General features: G+C 34.8%; 1 protein-coding gene across 4 annotated transcripts in view; it reads right to left on the bottom strand.

Moving 5' to 3' along the window:
- Positions 1 to 23,708, bottom strand: part of A1CF (APOBEC1 complementation factor) — a 66,430-nt gene that overhangs the window by 18,777 nt on the left and 23,945 nt on the right. For 3 of the 4 annotated variants that reach the window (XM_016154357.2, XM_016154360.2, XM_016154359.2), the window contains 4 exons: positions 11,498 to 11,632; positions 9,533 to 9,663; positions 5,419 to 5,657; positions 9 to 173 (listed from right to left, as the gene is read on the bottom strand). In XM_016154357.2, the coding sequence (XP_016009843.1) occupies positions 9 to 173; positions 5,419 to 5,657; positions 9,533 to 9,663; positions 11,498 to 11,632 (670 nt within the window). The remainder of the gene's footprint in view (positions 1 to 8; positions 174 to 5,418; positions 5,658 to 9,532; positions 9,664 to 11,497; positions 11,633 to 23,708) is intronic. The other variant, XM_016154361.2, reaches the window with a different exon arrangement.

Below are 23,708 nucleotides of genomic sequence, written 5' to 3'. Positions count from 1 at the left end.
TGTCCTACCTGGTTTAATATTGTTGAATTCTTTTTCAATCATCTCTTCAGAGGTAGATAGCATTAAGTTTCTCACATATAGGATTTTCACTGAAGACATTGTGTCTTCATCAACTTCTACTTCTGGTTCTGCCCAGTCTACTGCAATAGGGTGTCCCCATAATTGAATTCTTCCTGTAGAAAAAGATCATAAGTATGATTAATTATATAGAAATCAGAACAACATTGTCTCAGTTCATACCGAGGGCCTTTTAAATTGAACTGACCCTTGAGAACTTGATTGAACAAGAAGAGAAATATTAAAAGAGGTGATTATTGATTTTAAGGGACATTCCAAATAAATGTAAGAGCTAGCTAGAAGGGAGATCTGTATGACAAGTGGCTTATTATAATGATTAAGTATAAAGGAAACTAGGACGTGGTTTGAAATGGAACAGAAATGAGACAGCAGTGGCACGTTTTAGTTTTAAAACAGCTCCTACAGGGTGAAGGGAGTCATTGAAAGTGAGATGGTAAAAGGGGAGAAAGGAAAATAAAGGATTTAGGGCTCAGACATGGAGTCTTACTTCATGACACATTAGAAAGATCAGTGGGAAGTATGTCTGCTACTGCTGGAATCTGTACGTTCAGGTGCCACCACTGAGCACCCAAAAATGGTGCATGAATGAGGGTGGGTAGGGCTTGGACACCTCTAGTTTGTTCTCTGTCCCTTTCACTTGGTCAGTGTTACGATCATCTGTGTTCCCTCCTAGCTCTCTCTCTTCTAGAACATGAACAACTCAGGAATCTGGAGGAAAAAAAATTTTTTAATCCAAATTAAGAAGACAAAGAGCAATGGAAGAATCTATAATGAGAAACTGAGCTCTTCTTAAAAGGTTAGTTATTATCCATGACTACATATATTCTGTTTTCCTATAACTGCAAGTTATTGAGTGTCTTGCACTATACTATGTTTCCCATATGTTATCTCGGTTCCTTCTTACAGTAATGCTGTTGGGAGGAGAATGACTTTCTCAGTTTTACAGAAAAGGAAATGAGCTTTCAAGAGAATAACTTTCCCAGATCTGTTTCACTTCTCCGCTGCTCCCCTGTTATTTGTTACTCAGCCCCTATATCCCTATACAGCACAGATCCATGTGGAATTAATGAGAGGCAGGTGAGGGTCAACTCAATTTCCAATTTGATTTAAAAATCTTGTTTGTTTTTTATTAGTTGTTTTGGAACAAGGTATATCCTGATTTTGAGGGAACAAAATCAGAATTTCTCAGTGTAGGTAAGTGTTTAGTTGTTTAATTATTACACATGAGAGGCAAAATTTTCAATCAAAATTCACCTTTTTATTCTTTGAAAAGTAGTCAATGAAAGCATCTGTGGTATTGACATTCTAAAACCCAAAGAATAGACACATCCTAATGAATCAGCTGATCCTGGAGACACTGGTTTATGCTGTCCCAGCTGGTACCGTGTTCCGCATTGCTTCCCACAGGACGGTTTTCGTCATTACTCTTTTCCTTCCCCTTTTCCCTTCCCCTTCTCTTCCACTTCCATGGTTTACATAGACTTTGCTATTTGTCTTATCCCAAGACCCCTACGGCTGCCAGGTGACTCTGGTTTCTGCAGCTGAGTGGTTCTTAACCTTTGCTCTACATTAGAAGAGTTTTAAAAAATGGTAAAACCTGGGTTCCATTTCTGTGGTGTGCTGGAAGCAGTTCCTATCCACTTATAAGAATAGACCATTAAATTTTCAGAATTTTGTCAGCTAGTTGACATCAACTTGGTAGCTTGAAATCAGCCACAGTGGGAGTGTTAATACCATTGAAATAGGTAGATGCTACAAATCAGGGCTTTTGATTTTTCCCTGCAAGTTGGCTGCTGAAGATTTACCAGCTCATCACTGACCCTTGTGCTCTCCTTCCTAATTCTTATGTAAGTGGTCTGGGCCTCGGGATTCTTAAGCACCTCAGTTCATCCTAACATGCAGGTTGAGAACCATTGTTTTGCACACTGGGTTTTGCCTTCCCAGCTTGGGACCATGGTAAGTCATCCATGGGCCTGAAGATCTGCAAAAGAATAAAGTGAGGAGAAGTGAGAAGAGGCATGGGAAGCAGTGATTTCCACAAACATTTCTGTGGAAGTCGGTGTTGCAGAGTGATTTGGGAACATAGGCTTTGAAGTCAGACATGTTCAAATATCAGATCGGTGATCCTAGTTAGGAAACGTAAATAACCTTTCTAAACATTAATTTTCTCATCCTGTAAAACTGGGAGAATAAAAGTACCTACTGACTAGGGTTGTTTCGAAGACAGAAGATTATAAAATATAAGGATCTTAGTTTATCACTTTTAAATGAAGATGCAATTCTGCACTCTCCTCTTGATTGTCTATCATGGGCTGCAAATCTGAATCACCTGAGGAGGCTTGAAAAAATACCACTGCCCAAACCTCCTCAGGTGATTCAGATTTGCAGCCCACAATTGGCAATCATTGTTTTAGATGACCTATTCTTAGTCTTGCTGTCTCAGGAGCTGTTATAAATGCAAATGATCAGACTACTGAATCAGGAAGATGGTGCTCAGCGAGGGGGTTCAGCAAGCCCTCAGGGCGATTCTGATGCATGCTAGCTTTGAACAACACTGTTATCACTTTTTCCCAGAGCATCTTCAGTATTTGATAGCCTCTGAGTTGGATACAACAGCTTTGTTCCAGGCACCCTTCAGCCAAGATGAATTTGTCAAGAGAGCTGCTACTGTTAACAGAGAAGGTAGGTGGCTGGAGAGCCAAGATATCACTTTAGACAACAATTTTCTTTCTGTCTTCATGTCTGGATCAATTAAGAAGGAAAAGCTTCTTGTGGGCCTTGTTTATGCTTCTTAAAGACATCCTTGTTCTTTAAAACTAGGCTGTCTAGAGGACTGCCAGTTACTGAATTACTTTGTTGCTGAATTTACAGTGAGGTAATAGGTAGAGTGTCCAAATGGGTAACAGATTTTACTCTCGGGCCTCTGTAGAAATGAAACTGATCAGGCTGGCTTATTCACCAGTGCGCCTCATCTTGTAAACCTGTTGATGAGGCAGTCTGATTAAAATCCAGTGGAATTAAAGTCAACTCGGCTAGCTTAAAGAGCCGCGGGCAAAGGGTGCTGCCTTGGATCATGATTAACACAGTGGATGAAGAGAGTGAGGTAGTATCCATATTGCTGGATCTTAGACAGAGAATCCAGAGAGAAAAGTCAGGATCTTAAGTGGAGGCATAACAGAGTGCTTGAGGATTTCTGAAGTCCAGCTGCTCAGCCCTGTCCAACCTAGTCGGCTTGAGTCAGGTAAAGGCAAAAGTTCTTTGGGTCAATATGCTGGGTTTTTGTTTTGTATTGTACTGTAGTGTAGTCTATTGTATTGTATTGTTTTTCTTTTTTCTTTTATTATTTTCTTTTATTATTTTTTTGAAGTGAGGGGAAGCTGATGAGAAGTTCTGATTCCCTAGAAACAATGATTGGCCCCTAAAAAGTATTTTTCTCTCATCTGGGCTTTCTTTCACTGTTATGTTCCCTCTCACCAAAAAAAAAAAAAAAAAAAAAAAAAAAAAAAAAAAAAAAAAAAAGGAAAAAAAATATTGTACATATCTGTTTTTACAGATAATGAAGGAAGAATGTAATTAATGTAGGCTGGAATAGTGGCAGCTGGTTTCTCAAGAAAGTGGTGACTGAACTGGGGCTTGAGAACCATGAGTCAGCAAGGAGCCCCGGGGAGGGGACAGGACATTAGGAATCAAGGAAACAGAAATTAGCATGATGTTGTCTAGGACACTGAGAAGTTTGTCCTGATCAAAAGGAGCGTTCTTATTGGGAAATGGAAGGTAGGAAATATGGTTGTAAAGGACGGCGGCCATGAATGGAAGGCCTTGAATGGTGAGCTCAGGTTTACTCTTTATCTCATATGCAGCAAAGAGTTGGTGAATATTTTTGAACTGCTGCATGAGTGACACCATTCAAGCCAATCAAGAGACAGAGATTGAATTCCTACTATTTGCAAGAATTTATTGCAAGTGTAACATGATACTTTGGGAACGCTAATCTCATGGTAATATTCAGGATGGAGCAGGCAGAGGTAGAGGTGTATCAGAGAGAGAGCAGACCTGCAAGAATAATTAGAAGACCTAAGGTTGTGAATATCTGTGTTTAGATTATAATGATGGTCTGAGAACAGAAAGGATATGAGGTATTTCAGTGGCACAATCGCTGCTGCTGAAGAGGAGAGAAGAGTTGAAGAGAATAGCGAAATATTAAGTTTGGATCACTGAGAGGTTAGGTATCTACCACAAGAAGCTTAGTGATTCTATGGACCTGTGAGTCAGGTGACTGGACCACTGGGTAGTGAAGAAGTAATGAATAGAAGCTTTAAAAGATTCAGCAATTTGGGGGGGCTCTCATATATTTTCACTTTAAACTGCCTTTATGAAAATATTATTTAAAAAATCTTCCCCAAGCTCAGAAGTCATCTTACAATTGTGAACATTTCTAGAGGGCTAGTCCTACTATTTGTTTTATTTTTAAGAATGTGTACAAGGGCAAGATAAATCCAAGTGTTTTTGTTGTTTCATTTTCAATTCTGTTGTTTTGTTTTCAATTCTGTTGTTTTCAATGGTGACTCTTCCATAATGTTCATGAGAAGAGTTGATTCCAATGTGTCCAGTCTGTCATTCTCGAAATTCTCTTATCACTTAATAATAATTAATTTTAACACCTTACTGTGTGTAAATTTTAGCAAACATTTTAGGACTTTCAACAATTTTCTTAGATTGATCTAACTGAGGCTGTGTCTTGGTGTGGAGACTTAAACTCAGGAATTAATGGTTATTGCCCAAATGAAACCTACCCTGCCGTTGTAGCACCCAACAAAGGTGCCTTTCTATGAAGAGCTATTAGTTTTATTCCCCAAAGTTAGAAGGAAATTAGTAGATACTAGACACTAGAGAGTCATAATAAAAGCATATTACTTAATTGTCATGGGGATAATATCACTTGCAGATTCATTATTTTTACACTGTAGCGGATAATATACCCTATTTCTAATAAGCCTGATAAAATCTATGTATTTACAAATATTGATATATTTAATTCTAAGAAAATTCTTAAAGGATTCATGATAAGGTTGCTATAGCTTAAGGTCCTAAATTCTCCAGTGCGTGTGAATTAGACTTAATGCATAGAATGAATATTTTTTTCAGAACTTTGTAAAACTTCAGGAAACTGATTTTACTCTGAGATAAGAAAGGTGAAGAGTTTAAAACATAACCAAAGAGAGAGGGCAAAAAATCTTCCGCACAACAAAAAGTATTTGTTTCCCTCGCTAGGGGAGACAGCCGCCTGAGGCAGGCAGGGTGGAGTGGGGAGGACTCAGTTTTAAGCAGGTGTTTGCTAACCTGGCAGAAGTTTCCTCCGGGCCATCGCGGCAGCCCGATGACTCTCATACTCCACAAAGGCGAAGCCTCGGTTTTTGGTTTTATCTGCAGCGCTTGGGTAGACAATGACATCTACAACTCCTTCGGTGACCTTTTTCATCTCTGATAAGATTTCTTCTCTTTTTTTGGTTTTCGGAATTCCCCCAACAAACAATCGGCAGTTGTCCACGCTGGCACAAACCCCTAAGAGACGCCCATTTCTGCAAAAAGAGCAGACATTTGATTGATGGGAATGCTTGTGTGATTAAGGTTTAAGACAGAAGTTGAAAACAAATGGCCTTGGACCTGATATGGCCTATAGTGGTTGGATGTTTGGTCTTTATAGTGATTAAACTATTTTTGGAGAGTTGTAGGTGCGTTTGAGAAGTTGGAAAATATGTCAACTTTTGCTCTACATTTTTAAAAAGAAAAAAAAGTATGAAGCTGAATAGATGCAGATTTAGATGTGGATTTGCCAATTGTCAAGTCTCACCACTCCCTAATATATCCCCAAAGCTGATGTGTTTACTCTTGGCTGGTATTACTCGTGTCGCCTGCCTGGCTCTGGAGGTATTTGGATTTGCAACCCCTGATGCTCCCTTTCTTTTCCAGCCAAATGGACAGATTTTTACATATTTCATTTGGCCTCCACAAGGAGCATGTAAGACAGTCAGAGGAGATTTTTGTTTCCATTTTACTGATGAAGAACTTAAGACTCCAAGAAATGAAGTCACTTGCTTAAGATTTTAAGGGTTTTAAGGGATGAAACTGGCCTCCGGAATCTCGGCTCAGTCAGTTTTATTCACTGAACAGTGTTGTGTAACAGAAAGCTAAAGTACACCCATACTGGCAGTGCAGATCGATTAACCTTTCTGGGGAAGCTTGGTGAAATGCGTCAAGAGTCTTAAGTGCGTATGGCCCTTGACCAAAAAATGTCCTTTCTGAAAGTTACCTTAGGGAACAGATGAGCACCAAGATTTAAGTATAAGAATATTTATTGTTATTTAACATAGTCTGCCTCCAAATTGGAAATAAACAAAATATCCCAACATACAGGATGAATTTAATGGAGCTCAGCTGAGATGTTACTAACTTTGGGGCTAAACATTTCCTCATTGTGTACTGTAGTGTGTTTGTCACTACAAAGTGTGTAGTGTGCAGTGGTTCCTGCCCACTACATGCCAGTAGCTACCTGTTAGGTCATTGTAAAATGCCTCCTCATTTTTCTAAATGTCCCCTATGGTGGACATTATTGCTGCTGGCTGAGAATCACTGGTAAACAAAAAACAGGTGTTTACGCTATAGAATTCACACTATAAAATGCTCTATAGTTATTTAATAAAGTAATGTAAAAGCATGTTTATTGGTTACAAAAAACAGTTCACAATGTGCTGCTGAGTTTAAAAAAAAGACGACAAAATAAGTGAGAAGGCTGTTTTGATTAAAACTATAGAAAAATCTAGAAAGAGTAAATCAACATAGTGATTGTCTTTGGGCAATGGTGTTATGGAGGAATTATTTAACTTTTATTGCTTTGTGGTTTTTGTTGTTTTTTATGTGTTGCGTATTAGACTGTGTGACTTTTGTAATGACACAAAGTTATTAAAAATGGGTAAAGTTCCCTTAACAGAAATCACTTGTTAGTCATGAATAAAAGCATTGAGTCAGGTGAGTGGGAGACTGCTGATTTCTTGGAACTAGTGGCCATGGCTGGGCCACTGTCCAAGTTGCCTTCTATGCTTTTCTGTAGAACCAAGGACCATGTATCAGATCTGTGACAGGTCCATCTCAGTCTGGTGATCCCTTGCTCTAGGAATGTGCTTTTTTGGAGGAAGAGGGAAAGGCTGATATACTAATCTTTTGGCCTATTGTATTCCAAGATATTATTTATATGGAACTTATATTATTTTGATAGGGCTGGTCAGGTATCAGTTACCAGTAGGGGGAGCCCAGAGTCTCCATATCTTATTTTTAAATGAGTGTGGTTTGTCAGGCATCTTTCCCAGAACTGCTTGAAGATGAAAAGCCATCTCTCAAGCTGAGGACATGACTTTAATATCTCCAGAAGCCAGGCATTTAGATAATGCTCAGTGAATAGTTGATGATGAAGAGGATGCTATGACAGTTGTGGGTCTTTCTCACATAACCTCATCTATCCCTTGAGAAACAGTGGCTAAAAGCAAATCAAAGGTCACTCTTTCTCTACAAGAAAATTTTTCCCTCTGGTAGGTCCCACTGACCCAAGGCAGAGTGGAAATAGGTGAAGTTGGCTTTGGGGTGTCTATTCTATTTCACATTTCATTTATCTTGTTCCTTAAATTTTAAAGTTACTATGTGCCTTCTTCACCTTGCATCTGGAACTTGGACTGGAGTTTTTGCCATCAACTTTCTCTTTCCACATGATTTGTCATATTTCTCCTCTTCTCTCCCTTCTCCTCTTCCCCCTCCTCCTTCTCTGTCACTTTTACCGTAACTATCAGCAAACACTTACAGAGCATCTAGTATGTGTCAGGTACTAAGCTTTATGTGCATTATCTCATTTATTTTCTATAACAGCCCAATGAGGTAGGTATTCTTTTTATTTCTATTTTATAAAGACACTAAAATTATAGGGGATACTGTTACTTATCAGTGTCTGTAGCAAACCGATTGACTGTACAGTGGTCCCCCTTATCTGTGGTTTTATTTTCCATGGTTTCAGTTTCCTATAGCCAGCCACAGTCTGGAAATATTAAATGGAAAATTCCAGAAATAAACAGTTCATGAGTTTTAAATTGTGTGCCATTCTGAGTAATGTGATTAAATCTCATGCTCTCCCACTCCATCCTAACAGGATGTAAATCATCTCTTTGTCCAGTGCATCCACACTGTATATGCTACTTGGACACTGAGCAGCGGTTTGAGTTATCCACACACTGTCGTGATACTGGAGTGCTGTGTTCAAGCAACCCTTGTTTACTTAATAATGGTCCACAGCCATTCACATAACATTTGTTACAGTGTATTTTTATAATCGTTCTATTTTATTATGATAGAAGAGTATACCTTGATATATTTCTAATATTTTAAATAGTGCCCAGAAAACAACACTATCATGTTCAGATACTTGGACCAAAATCCTAGGTTTTCTCCCTGAATTCTAAATGAACTCACACTCTAAATCTAATATTTAGCCAGCCTTATCTATTCAGCCTCCAAAATATGTCCCAAATCTAACCCTTTTCACCACCTTCGCTACTAAACGCCTGTGCAACTACCATCCTCTCTCGTCTAGATTTACACTACTGCAGCAGCCTCTCTCACTGGCTTCCCTCTTTCTATCCTTACTCTGCTCTAGTCCATTCTTTACCAACAGCCAAAACGACATTGTAGAAAACATGAATCTAATTAAAACTGCCCTGTAATTTCCCCTTTTTATTAGAATAAAATCCAAAGTCTTAATCGTGGCATGTAAAGCTTTCCAACTGCATCGCCTTCCACCCTCCTCTTTTTACTCTCTTCTACCACATTGGCTTTCTTTCTGTCCCTCTAACACATCAAGTTTGTTCTCATTTTGAGATCATTTTGCACTTCCTGTTCTTTTTTTTTTTTTTTTTCCTGAATAATCTTCCTCCAGTATGACTGTCATGGCTGACTTTTTATTCAAGTCTCAGATCAAATTTTACCTTCCTGGAGAGTATTTTCTTAGATATACCAATTTTTTGCTGTTTCTTGAGAAAGAAACTTTATTCTGTTTCCTTGTTTTATTTTTTTATACTTTTTAAAAATAATCTTATACATTCATTTGTTTACTATGAGACAGGAAAGTGTACTTTGATAGATTTCTAGTAAATATTTCCCAGAAAATATTTATGAAATGGATAAATTAATATATTTTATTTATTTGAACATTTCACAGAACCTAATTTGGCACCTTATATGGAGCTGATAGTAAATAAATATTTCATTAAATTGATTTTCCCCAAGAAAAAGAATTAACCTCTCTTACCTCTGGTTTGGCTGTCTTTTACAAATACTGTGTTAGATAAACTTTATAGAAGAACAGATCCAAGTACCTTGTCTGATTCACTTTCAATCTAGAAGAGATGGATCTTACCTAATTTCATAATTATTAAGTTGCTTGATGGCATTCTTGGCTTCCTGTTTATTTGAGAATGTTACAAAGGCATATCCTCTATTGTTGCCACTAAAATCCATCATCATTCTCATTTCATAAATTTTACCAATCTATAAGTAATAAAAAGAAATTAATATTTATACATTTGTACTTAAATGAGCACACATGCACATGTGTGCGCACACACACGTACTTTTATGCATGCACATGCACACAGTGTTTTTCTGAAGTCTATAACTGCCATATTTGGCATTTGCACCCCAGGCGAAATAGTTTGCAAATTTTCATGCTGGGTTCAGGGCTAGTATCTGACTCATGAGCAAAGTGAAATTAAACAAAACAAACAAAACCAAAATTGTACAAGTAGCATTTCAGCCTGAGTTAACAGAATTTGTTTTTAACAGAGCAGATGACCTTTCGTCACACCAGTATCTGGGGATTTATACAATGCCTTAAGGACCTGAAAACATATTGTCATCCATCAGAAGTACAATTTCTTGATAGGTTTGTCCTTGCCCTCTCCATTGACCTCTGAAGTCCCCATAGTTTTATCTTTACTTGGTTATACTCTACCGCTAATATTTAAAACAAAAACCAGGAACTCTCATTTGGAACTTTGATAAACTTTCTTAGCTGTCTTTTCCCCTCACTATGGCATCAAAATGAATACAGAAGATGTGTTTCAAGGGATGATCTGGAGAGCCCTGTTATTTTCACAATTCCGTAGTCTGAAGATCAATGCTAATCTTTAAACACCTGATCCAGGGTCAGGAACTCTATAGTAGGAGGGCATTCGCTATGCCTCTGGTTACAGCTACTCTGCTTTGCCTATATACTACTCCCACTTGGTACCCTATATGTTCTCAAGAAATCCAGACTCAGCAATTCATTATTGCTGGCTTCCATAAGAAGGGTGACCCCAAAAATATGAGAGACATGTGCAGGGAGAAGAGGCATTATTAAATATATGCTATTACCATAGTTGTTGGTTACCCCTCATCTAAGCCTTGCCCCACTCCAAAGCATTTAATGAGGGGCACCTATTTCTTCTGGGCTTATTAGGAAAGAGTCCAAGCCTATTTCGTTTCTGTGTTTCAGGTGTTTCTTGTTGCTCATTTTGAGGTTCAAGATATAAGGTTCTTATAGGATTAAGTTTTCATAATTTCTCCACATGCCACGTGCATAAAATTAGGAGAAGTTCTGAGGCTGAGTTACACACACACACACACACACACACACACACAATTGATTTTGGCATTTAGTGAAAGAAATAGCTAAATTCATTTTTGCTATTTTTTTTTTTTTTAGGAATGTGGTTGTTTGAACACTACTTGTAAAATGAAAATAATTGAATTTTTTTTCTTTTAATTTAGGGTTTAAAATAATTGGAATTAAAATTGAGGAATTATTATTCCTTAATTATTATATAATGACTTTGAGAACCCATGTTATTAAACTTGTTGATGCATTTGGGAAGACAAGAAATTCAAACTTGAAGAAAATTTCATTCTGGATTGATACATAAAAGCACATGTTTGAGCTGTGACAGACCCACCTGTTCTTTTTATGTAAAAATGTTGCACACATATTAAAATGTCAAGTGTTGAGAAAAAAATTTTTTTTTTTTAGACAGGTTGTTGTAGTGTTATTTTATATTGACAGACACATTGAGTTTGCAGTGATATGACATGCTACTGGAGATCGAGGACTGAGATATAGATTTGAAAGTCATCAGCAATGATGATTGTAACAGCTGATGTCAAGCAGTCAGTAACAGGACAAAGAGCTGAGTGATGAGACAATCACTAACAGGTGGAAAGGTTTTGACTGCTTGAGGAATAGTAATTGGAAGAGAAACCATCCCTGAACAAGAAGAATGAGTATTTAAAAAGAGTGCAGAGAATAGTACTTTTCCCTTAAAAGATAATTTAAAATTGGACTCACTTTTTCACATAATGGTATAAGTTCATCTTCAAAAAGGTCTCGGGGAAGTTTTCCAATAAAAATTTCACAGCCCCTTTCTGGAGGTGCAGCATCCCAACCAGGTGGAGGGCCGCCATATTTTCTTTGTCCATTTTCCTGCAAATCCAGAGTAGATTGTGTGAAGGAAAGAAGAAAACAAGAGAATCTTCAGTTCAAGTTTCTCAATTATTTTTCAGAATCATTTCACAGTAAGAAACATTTATCATTGACAAATGATTGTTGAATGGTCAGAGGATAAAGATTATCAAAGTCTTTTGTGTGTATTTTAATACCATGCTTTATGCTTCAGTGACTTGCTCAAGGTAAGCATGTGGAAATTTGTAAAGTGCTGAACAAATATAAGGGGTTATAATTATTTTCTGTTGTCATTCGTCAAAGCCTGATCATCAAAGGATCTGGCAATAATTTGGGGCTGGGGCTCTAATTTCACTTTAAGGCTATGTGGTGTGGTGCTAAGAGTTCTGGAACTGTACTGCTTGGCTCATTAGCTGTGGGACCTTAGGCAAATGACTTCTCAGAACCTCCATTTCCTCATATGCAAAGTGGGGATAATAACGGCTTTTGATTAAAGGAGATAATATATCAGATATATGTGGCACAGCTCTTGGTATGTGATACATATTCACTGGTAATTCTCTTGTTGTCTCTTTGAAGATTCTAAATAGAAACATTGTGAAGATTACCATTTGAAGGAGGGGCTGGCTAATTTGGGGGGTAGTTCGTGAGGGACTTAAGTCTGTTTTCAAAGTTGAAAAGATAGTGAGAGGTGTTGACTAATGTTGGATCTCTTTGTGGGGAATAATGCCATTCTCTGTCGAAATAGAATTAACTTCTAGTTTTTTCCTTTTTCCTAACAAACCCTTGGTTGATTTAATGTCCTTGTTTGGGGAGGAGTAGTATTGGTGCTTCCCTGCCATGCCAACTATCTTTATTTTTCTAGAGATTAAAGACCTAATGTAACTTCAAGTGCTCCAAAATGAAGTATAGACCTAATCCACCACTGTTGATCTGAAATAGTTCATTTACTGGGGAAAAGTAAACTTACTTTCCATTTAGACATGGCTAATGCTCTTTATCATTATACTTTTTTGTGATTTTTGAAGAAAGGAAACTATAAGGGATCAGATATCAGCCGCATTACTAGCTTCTACAATTAATACTTTAAAAAGTTTTATAATACAAAATGATACACAGTGGAAAAAAAACCATAATAATGTGTAAGTTAAAAAGAAAAATTTCCAAATGCATCTACCCATCTGTAAAAATAGCTACTGTTAAATGTTTGTCTGCCTTTCCAAATATTTTTAATGTATATTTTTAAAGGACATGTTTAAAAACATTGTTTTGTACAGTAGTCATTCCAAATCAAAGTAAAGCAGCTTCTAGCTTTTTTGATAAATCTTTATATACAATTTGAGTCTTTCTCAATTATTTTACGTGTTAGCACAAAGGCTTTTGGGATCATAGTATTTTAGTGATGTCTTTTGTTTTGATTACTTTTTTAATCCTAATTTATATTATGTTGCTAAAAACAAAAAAATGTCAGACAGGCGTTCTACCTTGCCTTGATTCCTTTTTGCTTCAAGTGACTGGATGGTTTTCATTTTACTAAATATTTAAATATTTGCCTTAAGAGTTCTTATACTTTTTTTTCCCTCTATACTCTTGCATGATTATTCATTAGCTCCTTTTCTGTATAATTAGCCAAATTAGCTTCTGTTACTTACACATTAGCAAAATTTTGGTATTTCTGAGAAATCCGGGAAAGAAAATATTTTATACTTATAGAAAAAAAAAAAACTCCTTAGGAATCCAATGGGTATCTCAAGCAAGAATTTCCAAAAATTATAAATTTGATATTTTTACAGATATAGTAAGGGTTTTGTTTACTTTTATTTATTTACTTTTAAACAAATATCTATAAAATAACGTGCTATATGTCAGATACTGTTCTTATCCTCAAACAACATCATGGGTTACTATCCCTACTTTACAAAAGAATTACTAAACCCAGAGAGATTTAAATAATTTATTAAAGTCACGTGATTGGGAAGTGAAATGCAGATTTGAGCCCAGGTATTCTGGTTTCAGAATCCATCAGCTTAATTCTCATTTTGTAGCCTTGTTACATGAAAGCCTAATAGATCCATACATTTAAATACTTATATATGAAAGATTTTATCATGCCATTAAATTGCAAACTCTCTGCTGCATTTGAAATCTTTTTCAATTTCCAGTTATTTTATCACACAATTTTTTAGAGAACATTTCATCTACTGCTTATGGAGAGGCATATTTTGATTCCCAGACTATAGTTTGCCTTCCCAGGTCAACTCTCTCCATTTGGTTGATGGTGAACTCTCTGAGGCCATTTCTGTATGTATATCTTAAATGTCGAGACATATACTATTCAATAGGTTATTGGAAAAAAACTTAGAATGAATCTGCCAGAATTTTTACTCTTCAGGTTGAGGAAACCAAACTTTTATCCCATAATAGTAAAATGATTATTCTAGAATTTCTGATTGAAAGTTTCATCTAATAGTTTGAAAATAAATAGGCAATGAGCATATTGAAGTTTTTTATTTTCCCTTCAACTTTCTTTCTTGATATAATTGCTGAAAATGTCACCAAACTATTTTGTGCATATCATGTGTATAGAAGGAATCATCTGCTCACTAGCTAAAATAATTGGATAAGAAAGCTTATTAGTTGTCTTCAAATGGTTTCTATAAACACTTGAAATAGATTCCCCAAGAATATTTTTTGGGATCATAAAGAGTCTGACTAGTTCAGAGATGCCATGAAGTTTATGCGCCTGGGGAGATGTGCTCTCTGAACCACCCACTGAGCTGAGAATGTACCAGTGATCAAGGTTCAGGCCAGTTTAAGACAGGCTCTGGGCATTAGTCATGGGATCAGAATAGCTGTCCATCACATGGAAAGGACAGTTGGGAGCTGGATTGCTGATATTTTAGGCATAGTTTTTTATAGTTGAAGAGTTTAAAATAGATAAACCCAGTTATGACTGTTCCTTCCCCTTCTAACTGATGTCCTTTTTGTGGAATGCATTCTCCCAACAGCACAAATAAATGTGATAAAAGTTCAGAGAGAGACTATGGATTTTGTTTTTCATGAGAGAATATTCATTCAACTCTGTGAACTTTTATCTTTTCCCCAGTCTAAGACTTGGAAACCATTCACTCTCTCTAGTCACACATAAATGGATAAAAATATTCAACTACGTGAATTAAAATTGAAGACCCAATTCTATCTATAAATCCAGTGGTTTTAATTTAAATATTGAATGCTGAGCCTACTTAGTAACAGTGTGTATGTCAAGAGTATTTGGAAGTTCCTTCTGTCAGATATTTTAAGAAGGAATCGTTGAGTCTAGAGAGATTATGCCATCTTCTTGGATAAAACCACACAACTTTTAACAAATGATTCTAAGCAATAAATCTTAGCATGAAGTTCAAGCAGACTGATTTCATTCTGGTTACACATCAGAACTTTTTATACATCTGGAAAATCTGTGCAAAATTGCCTTTTCCTATAGCAGATAACATGTCAGAGACTTGCTTTTCTAGCTTCCCTTGCAGTTGGGACAGTCATAGTCATAATAAAGTAAAAGTGAGTTCTATTGCAAAGATTATAATGGTGTCAACTTCAGTGTTGAGCACTCTGTGATAGTGTATGAATTTTCTTATTCCAGATTTGTGATATGATTTTAGGGTTCATTCCTAAAAGCTTGCCCTTGTTTCTGGTTCTCCAAATCCAAAGTTTCTGTGAATGAATGCCCTTTTAATAAACTCCTTTTCTGTATAATTAGCCAAATTAGCTTCTGTTACTTACACATAATAAATATAGCAAAAACAAAAACAAAAAAACAACAAAACCCAAGAGCTAAAACAACAGCTAATCCTAATCGAGTCAGGCACTGTGCTAAGTGCTTCACTTGAATTAACGCATTTAATCTTCTCAACAAACCTATGTGGATGATACTACTTTTTGTAGATGAGGACTCCAGGGCATGGAACATGTCCAAAGTCATTCAAGCAGTAAATGACAAAGACAATTTGAATCCTAAGTCCATGCTTGTAGTCATGACATCATTTTTCTTTGCTCTTTATATTAACCCACTACATTTATTATACAGATGAGGAAACTAAATCCAGAGATATTATGTGAGTTGTCTATGTTACATTGGTTCAAATTTGACAATGCTAGAATAAAGGTTCTTGATCTGGTGAACTTCAGGCATAGATACTGTTCAAAAGTCCTGATAACTTTTCTTCTTAGGCTTACCAGCCTCATAATTCTGCATTTTATATGTCACACCTACTTTCTTGTTCAGCTTCACCAAATGTGGAGACCAGAAGGTATGTTGTCTCTCATAAACGAACTCATTCATAAAGTAGAAGGACATTAATGAATGAGCCCTCGTTCCGTCTTTTTGTTTTCTCCTGAGTAGTAAGTTCAATTCCTTTAATGATTATTTGGAAATTTTATATTCTAAATCTGTAATCATTGTGATTCTCTTTGGTTCTATTTTTTTTCTTTCTTTTCTTTTCTTTTCTTTTTTTTTTGCCAAGAGAGAAAAAACTGTGTGAATGTCTTTATAAACTGCTTCCAGATGGTCTCTTATCCACCTCTCAATGATGATGTAATTATTTCTGCTCCTGTTCTCAGGTGCTAGACAATATACTCATGTTAGGTGGCATTTCTAGCCTTTACAAGCATGCCAGTCACCAGGGCCATACCCACAGTGGTGGTTTTGTCACCAAGCTCCTGGGGACTATTGTCACAGTTGATGTGAATGCATTGAGAAAGTCTCTCTGGACTGTGTCTAGGGAGTTGATGAATTAATACTGTATTTTCCCAGTTATTGATTTGTAAGATTGGATAAAAGTTTTTATTAGACAATATTTCTATGTCTTTCATACTTATATACCACCTATATATCTCATTATGTGATAGGTTCAAGGCAAATCTAAAGGAACTTTAATAAGGTATGCCAAAAGGATTCTCTTAGATGTGATTTTTACCTTGGCTCTGCTTATGAAGGTAATAGATGGGGCTATAGGGAATATTCATTTCACTAATTCTATATAAAAGATAATGACCTGTTTTGTGTTCTTAGTTTTTTCACCTTTACATCTTGTTAAGATCAGTGACTTCATGTTGGTGAAATTTATTTTAGACTGGGAACTTTTAGAAAGCATAACTTATTTAAGTTATATACTGTGGAAGTTGGCATACGCTTATTAGCCTTTCTTTTTTTTTTTTTTTTTTTAGTCTTTGCAAAATATATGCAATATGGATGCCAAATATTTTTCTAAAAATAGAAAGAGCAATAACAATTGTGATATAAAATGATGTCAAAATTTGTAGAAATGTGAAACTATAGTTAGAACCAGAAGGAAGCAGGGCATAAACATAACATACAAATATAAATTTAGCTTTGTCATTATATAACTTAGTGTCTCTTGAAAATGTGGTAGGTGAGAAGATATTAGATAATTTTTAGACCAATGGTCTATTTTAATAGTTATGCATTTATTTTATTGTATATTAGAAAAATATAATTATCACATAAAACTTGTGGCTTTTCCATTTTATATAAGTGAGAAAAAGTTTACTTTTAAAATTAACAAGTGGAAATAGTTGATTTAATAAATTCTAAGTAAATAATATTATTGGCAGCTTTTGTTTATGGCAAAATGCGCAAAGAAAGATACAAAGGACTTTGGCTCTTAAAATGTATCTATTCATATCACTCTCCCCAAAGCTCTTACACTTGATCTTTAAAATCATATGATTTGGCTCATCCATGAAAACACCTATTAGTAAATTATAAATCATGTTTCTGTATCACATCAGAAGACTATTAAAAGTCTATTGCCCAGGAAAATGGTCCTAATTTTATTTCAAGTTATTAGTTGTCTAACAGAGGCAGAACTAATTTCTTATCAAATGATATACTTAATAATCTTTAATATTTTTCCTTTGCTTTTAAAGATTATGTGTGGCAAATCACGCTTTAGGAATTCAATACTTCAATGTTTCATAAGCAAACAGGCTTTAAAAAATGACTTATATTTTGTAAAGCTTTGTATAAGTTTTTTGTCAATTCATGGAAAAATTAAATTCAAGAATATGTTTACACAAAATTAGATTCAGAAAACATGTTTTGAGCAGGTATGTGTGTTTCTACAGAAGAAAACAAGTAAAATGCCAACTCAGTCCTAAAGGACTATGTTCATATTTTGCAACAAAGTTTACATAGTGATGGACTGCAAAGCATATATTTACTTTTTTGATACTAGGATTTGCTGTGTTTACGGCTCACTTCTGGCTCTGGGCATATGTCTTGACATATTGGTCCAATCTACAGTAACTTCTAAATTTCATCCATGAAATAGCCAGGTAAAAGTTTTGGCAATTACTTTATCCATTTTGGACTTTTATCTTTCTGCAACATGTAATTTATTCAGTAGACCCATACAAATTTTTATTTACTTAACTTATTTACTCTTTTTTTTTTTTGGCCTTTTGAATTGACTAGTATTATAGCAGTTGAAGATCTGGTTAAATTATATAAAACTGTACACATACAGGTAAAGACAGTTATCCATGTGTATGTAGATAAAGAACATTTGGTTTGGGTAATTGCTCACCTGCCCTTTGCTAGTTCAACATATGACAGGGAGAATTCCATTGAATGCACTTGTTTTTATGTGAGAAACATAAATCTTACACAGTGAGAATTTTATGCAGTCATTATTCTCCTTACCATAGTCTCGTGAATTTAAATTTCTGACAAGCTGAGAAACTTGGCAAGGCACTAAATCTTTCCTGACTTTAAATTCTTCATTTATAAAGATATAGAGTTGACTAAGTGATTGCAAAAATCTTGTGAGGGTGTTAGAATGCTTGTGAAAGGGAGGCTGAGTTTGACACCATATAAAATGTGGGAAAATGTTCATTGAATGTTTTATGAATTAGTCAATGGGATCGTTAAAGAGATTTTGTAGGAGTGTAGGGATTTTAAAAATTGGTGTATCTCTAATTGCACATCCACTTAACATCTATTTTATTAATTACTTAATTGCTATCTTTCAATTGATTCACTTTCAGAAATTTATGCAGAAAAGAAAATACATACGATTCTTATAAGTATCAGTATTATTTCTCATAAAAAAGTATAAAAACAATTACGAAAGATGGAAATTATGATAGAATTCTAGCTAGACACTGTTATCTACTAAAAGCTCTGAGCCCTCATCCTGCTTTCTAGGTTTAAAAATTAGCAGGGGTTGAAGAGGTGTTTAAGACATAACTTCCAACAACTAATTTTTCAATGTGAAAGCTTGAAAGAATTGAAAATGGAATAATTTTTTCACTATGAAATTCGAGGTTATTTAATGTGTCAATGTACCATTTCACGTCATCTCAGCTCTCTCCAGGCACCTCTGAAACAATGTTAAAAAGAACACAGTTGCTGAAGTCCTTGCAAATTTGTAATTGTATGGCTCTGTAATCTCACTTTTTTACTCCTTAGCCTATGTCAGAAATCTCTGCGTTTTCTAACAATGAGCTTCTAGGATCCAAAGATGAAGAGTCGCTTATTTTTGGTTGCTGATCAGATTTAAACAGGTAACAATTTTTAAAAAAACCAAAGTTGCCTGAAAGCAAAGTCTAAAGTCCAAAAGAGCTAACCATGCTTTTGTGTATTTAAGTCATCAGGATGTTCACACAGATTTTTAAGCTGATAAAATGGAAAACCTCATGTGCTTCTAGTTTAAAGGAAAGCACTATAATACATAGTTGGCAAAGATTTTGAACTTTACATTGAAGACCTCATATAAAACCAACTATCTATTAGGCTATTTGAGGAAGAATTCATTGCTGTTAGAAAATAGCTTCCGGAATGTATTTCTATTTCTTGGGATGCTGAAGTTCCCATCAATGTCAGGCACACACATTTTCCACAAGATCGTTCACAGAACTGTTCCTTCATTTGGAGTCTTCCACACCATGCTATGGCATTTCTGGCTAGCGGAAACAAGGCTTTTATGAGCTTTAAAATTAAGTTAGCCTGTGGGTGGATGGAGTGATAAGCTTAGGGAAACACGTGTCTGTGATGGTTTGCTGGTCCCATCTTGTTCTCATTCTTAGTCTTCCTATTTAAAGAATTAGTATTCATGCACTTGGTGAATGACCTAAGTCCTTGGGTAGCAGAGACATGAGCAGGTGGTGAGATCAGGCAAAGGAAGAAAAAGTAGGACCCGGGAGCTATATTTTACTGTGAAGTCAAATTCCCATTTCTGTCCCTAGGATTTTTGTGTGGTGCTTGGAAAAGAATGCCAGTGGCACAGTGTTTTTCCATCTGCCTCTTGCTGAGCTAATCTATATGAAGCCAATTGTAAACACTGAGGTCCAAAGTTATTTATTTTTATCGCATTATTTGTAGGAAAAAATTTGCAATTTGAGAAATACCTATACGTAAAATTAGTAAAGTACATTATACCAAACCAGAGAGATGGGAGGTTGGGGGATTTAACTTAATTTAGGGCACTCTTAGTTGAGGGATAATATCCTAATCAGGTTTATGTTGATCTAGCACCATCCTTTGTACCTTATAGCTTGTATGTATTGGTTGAGGAATTGAACACATTAGAATTAAAAAAAAAAATAGTTGCATTGAAATTGCATATGAGAGAATATACATGGAAAGAAAACTTTGAGGGGTAGAAATTAGAGACTGTATTTTGTTTTTATTTTGAGGGAATTATTCCCAGGAAACCAGGCTGATGACTGATTTAAATAATAAGAGATGGATGAAGCCACTATTTCTTATTTATCTGCTGTAATCTAATTGAATCTTAAATTTAAGACACACTAATGTCTTCGCTGCTCAAGGGGTCGTATATTTTACAAATGTTTTGATTAAGCAGTGGTAGGAATTCTCTTTAAAAATTGTGAATTAGCTTCTAACATGAATTAAGGATTAGAATTGGGGTCAACAAATTTTCTGAAAAAGGTCAGATAGTTGATATTTTAAAAGGCTTAAAAAAAAAAAGCCTTAAAAATGTGAAAAGTTTTCGTGGCTTACAATCACTACAAAAACAGGCTGTAGCCACATTTGAGTCATGGATCATAGTTCTCAGAACTCTGGTTTATATCTCTACTGAGTTGTAAAACTTGGGGGTTGTTTTTCTAACGGTAAAACAAAAGGGTTGGACTATATCGGTTTGAAATGCAAACATATAAAGAATTAAAAAGGATAGCCTAATGAACCCAGGTACATATCAGCCTGGGTTCCAAAGTGAATGCTCCTTAGAGAATCTTTTCACTTTATGAGATTTTTCCTGATAATAAAAATAATTTATAATCGTTGTAGAAAGTTTGGAAAATAAGATCAATAAGGAAGAAAAAATAGCCCAGCGATTACATTTTATTATTTTCTAATATTTTTATTGCATTTGAATAATTTCTTATAATAATTGGAAATTGCTATATACAGTTTTACATTCAGATTTTTAAGTAAATATTAAAATTTGGACACTTCTCCATTTTTCTTTGAAATTAGTTTTACATGACTATATAATTTGGAAATATGACCATATTTTATGTGACTGGTAATATTTTATTGGACATTTAGGTTATGATAATTTTTAAACATAAATTCTACTATTATGAACATCTCTCTGTCTAAATATTTATCCTCATTCCTTAGGTCAAAGAGTAAGGTCAGTTTTAAGGCTTAAAACAGAAAGGTAGCAGCCACATCTGTATTGTTCGTTCAGTGCAGCCTTATGTTGTCAGTTTTAATTTTGGGTACATTATTTTCATTGCAACTACTTTATATGCATTTTAGGTCAGGCATTATATCTTATACTTCTACAATGCCAACCAATAGATTGTGTTCAATAATAGGGACTAAGAAAATAAAACAGAAAAGCAAAAATACAATCAAAACCCTTCATGTTTACCAAGAACAATCATTGGATTACATACATAAAAATGTATTGTGTTGTAATGATTTTTAGAAAGTAGATTATAAATAGGATAATTGGACAAATAGTGCTAATAGATACCATATTTTAAATAATTTCAAAATAATATAGAAATATTCTGATTTTACTTTTTAAGAAATATTCAGACTACTTGAAGGTGATCCATATTAAATGTATGTTTGGCTTTAGTTTTAGTAGGTTTAAAATTTGTGTAATCTAACCCCATGTTGAGTGGAAAGCTTTCTGAAAATACTCATCTATGAAGAATGTTTTTCTAGTTCTAAGGAGAAATTGCAGACGGAAGGAGCATCACATGTTGTAGAGTTTATGACCTGCATCGCTGATGTATTCTTGAGGAAAGAATCATCATCATGTGATTTTTTTTTTTTTGACTCTCAAAGAAATTCATGCTAGTTTTGTAAAAGATGAAACATATAGTTAAGAGTGAAAAAGTAGAGGAGAAGATCACCCTATGTAATTCCATTGTCTGGAGATAAGAACTTTTTACAAGTTAACATTGCAGCACACTTTCAAAATATTTCTATGTAGCATGATGCATCTATGAGGTTGAAAATTTAACTTGTCAACATTGCATAATTTTTTGTCAATAATACTTATGAAATGTCTACTGTATTCAGGGAATTGCATTCAGTTTCTTTAATCTCTGAAGTAATTTGATAAAAATTTTTAGCTATCACTACCTAAAAATATCCAATTATATAAAAATAATATCACAAAGTATATTTTCTAACTTTTACAATGATGTGCTGTTGCATCAGTTGTAATATAACAGACTGGCTCATGTTATTAAGTAACCTGCAGAATCCTATTTTTGACAGCTGTATTTGTCTTGCTAGTGATAAGGGAGCACAAATTCGTCACCTATTTTTTCTAATTCTTGTTTTGCAAGTATTCAACACTCAATATCAGAGATTGCAAAGATACAACAGAAATTAATCCTTCAAACTCAAATTTAGCAAAAACCATACAATTTGAAATGCGTATATTCCCTTGATTGTATTAAAATGTTTATCTTCATTTTTGTACAGACGATTTTAAAAGTAAACCTGATGTTGCCCTCTGTTTTTTTTTTTTTTTTTTTTTTTTTTTTTTTTTTTTAATATAATCGTTCCTCTATCTGGAATAGAAAGACTTAAGTATTGAGAAGGCTAAAGGATTTTCCCTAAGTTATAAAGATTTTGAAGCTTGTGTTTCAATGCATGTTGGCCTTTCTTCTAACCAATTAGTCCAGTTAGCTGACCAATGACTAGATTAAGCAGAAGGTAGATCACAAAATCATGGCTGAGAGAGTGGGGGTTCCTAGTCAATGCTGTGGGAAATTAAACCCTAGGGCAGCTGAAGAATTTGTTCAAAATCACACAACTTGTATATGGAAGAGACCAGTCTCTACCAGTCTTTGAATTTAAGAGTTGGATGATTTTCAACACTTTACAGCCAAAATCAGGAAGGATTTTCCAATTCACTCTAAATGATTGAACTGAGTCATGTGTGTATTTACAACTTGATTAGAGGTTTTAGATCTAGATAACTAGGTTTTAGAATTTTAGATTTCTACATTATTAGAGAATTTCTGATCCAATAGTTACTCTGCTGACAGATAAGTGTTATTTAATTATGTCATAAAGTTTAGGCTCAACAAAATATTTTTAGCATGTCCTAACATGCTAACCTCTAAAATCATAACCTTAGAGATAACATTTTAGCAGGTTTTAGTTCTGTAAATCTTGCCAGAAATTTTGGCCAATAGCAGTGGAATTATAGCCTAAAAATCTTGTGCAAGTTACATAACCTCCTTGTTTTCCTTATCTGAAAACTGGAGATGATTGTGGTAGCTACCTCATAGTGCAGTTTTAAGGATGGAATAAATTAATATACACAAAGCAATTAGAATATGTATCCAATAAATATTTACTATTATTTTGTTGTATTAATTTCTGATATAAATCCTCATTAACATTTTCTGAATATAATTGAATATATAAGAGCAAAGTAATATGCAGATTGGCTATATATTTTTAGTTTTTTAAAAAACATTTTAAATTATAAAGGTAACATAGCCCTATTAGTGTTTTTCCTTTATAACGAAAATGTTCTTTAATCATAGCATTAGGTTTATAAAATGACCTCCA

This window comes from Rousettus aegyptiacus, unplaced genomic scaffold, assembly GCF_014176215.1.
Source record: "Rousettus aegyptiacus isolate mRouAeg1 unplaced genomic scaffold, mRouAeg1.p scaffold_m13_p_6, whole genome shotgun sequence".
Taxonomy (NCBI): Eukaryota; Metazoa; Chordata; class Mammalia; order Chiroptera; family Pteropodidae; genus Rousettus; species Rousettus aegyptiacus.
Note: the sequence above shows the minus strand (reverse complement) of the source record. Positions and strands in the feature narration are given on the sequence as shown.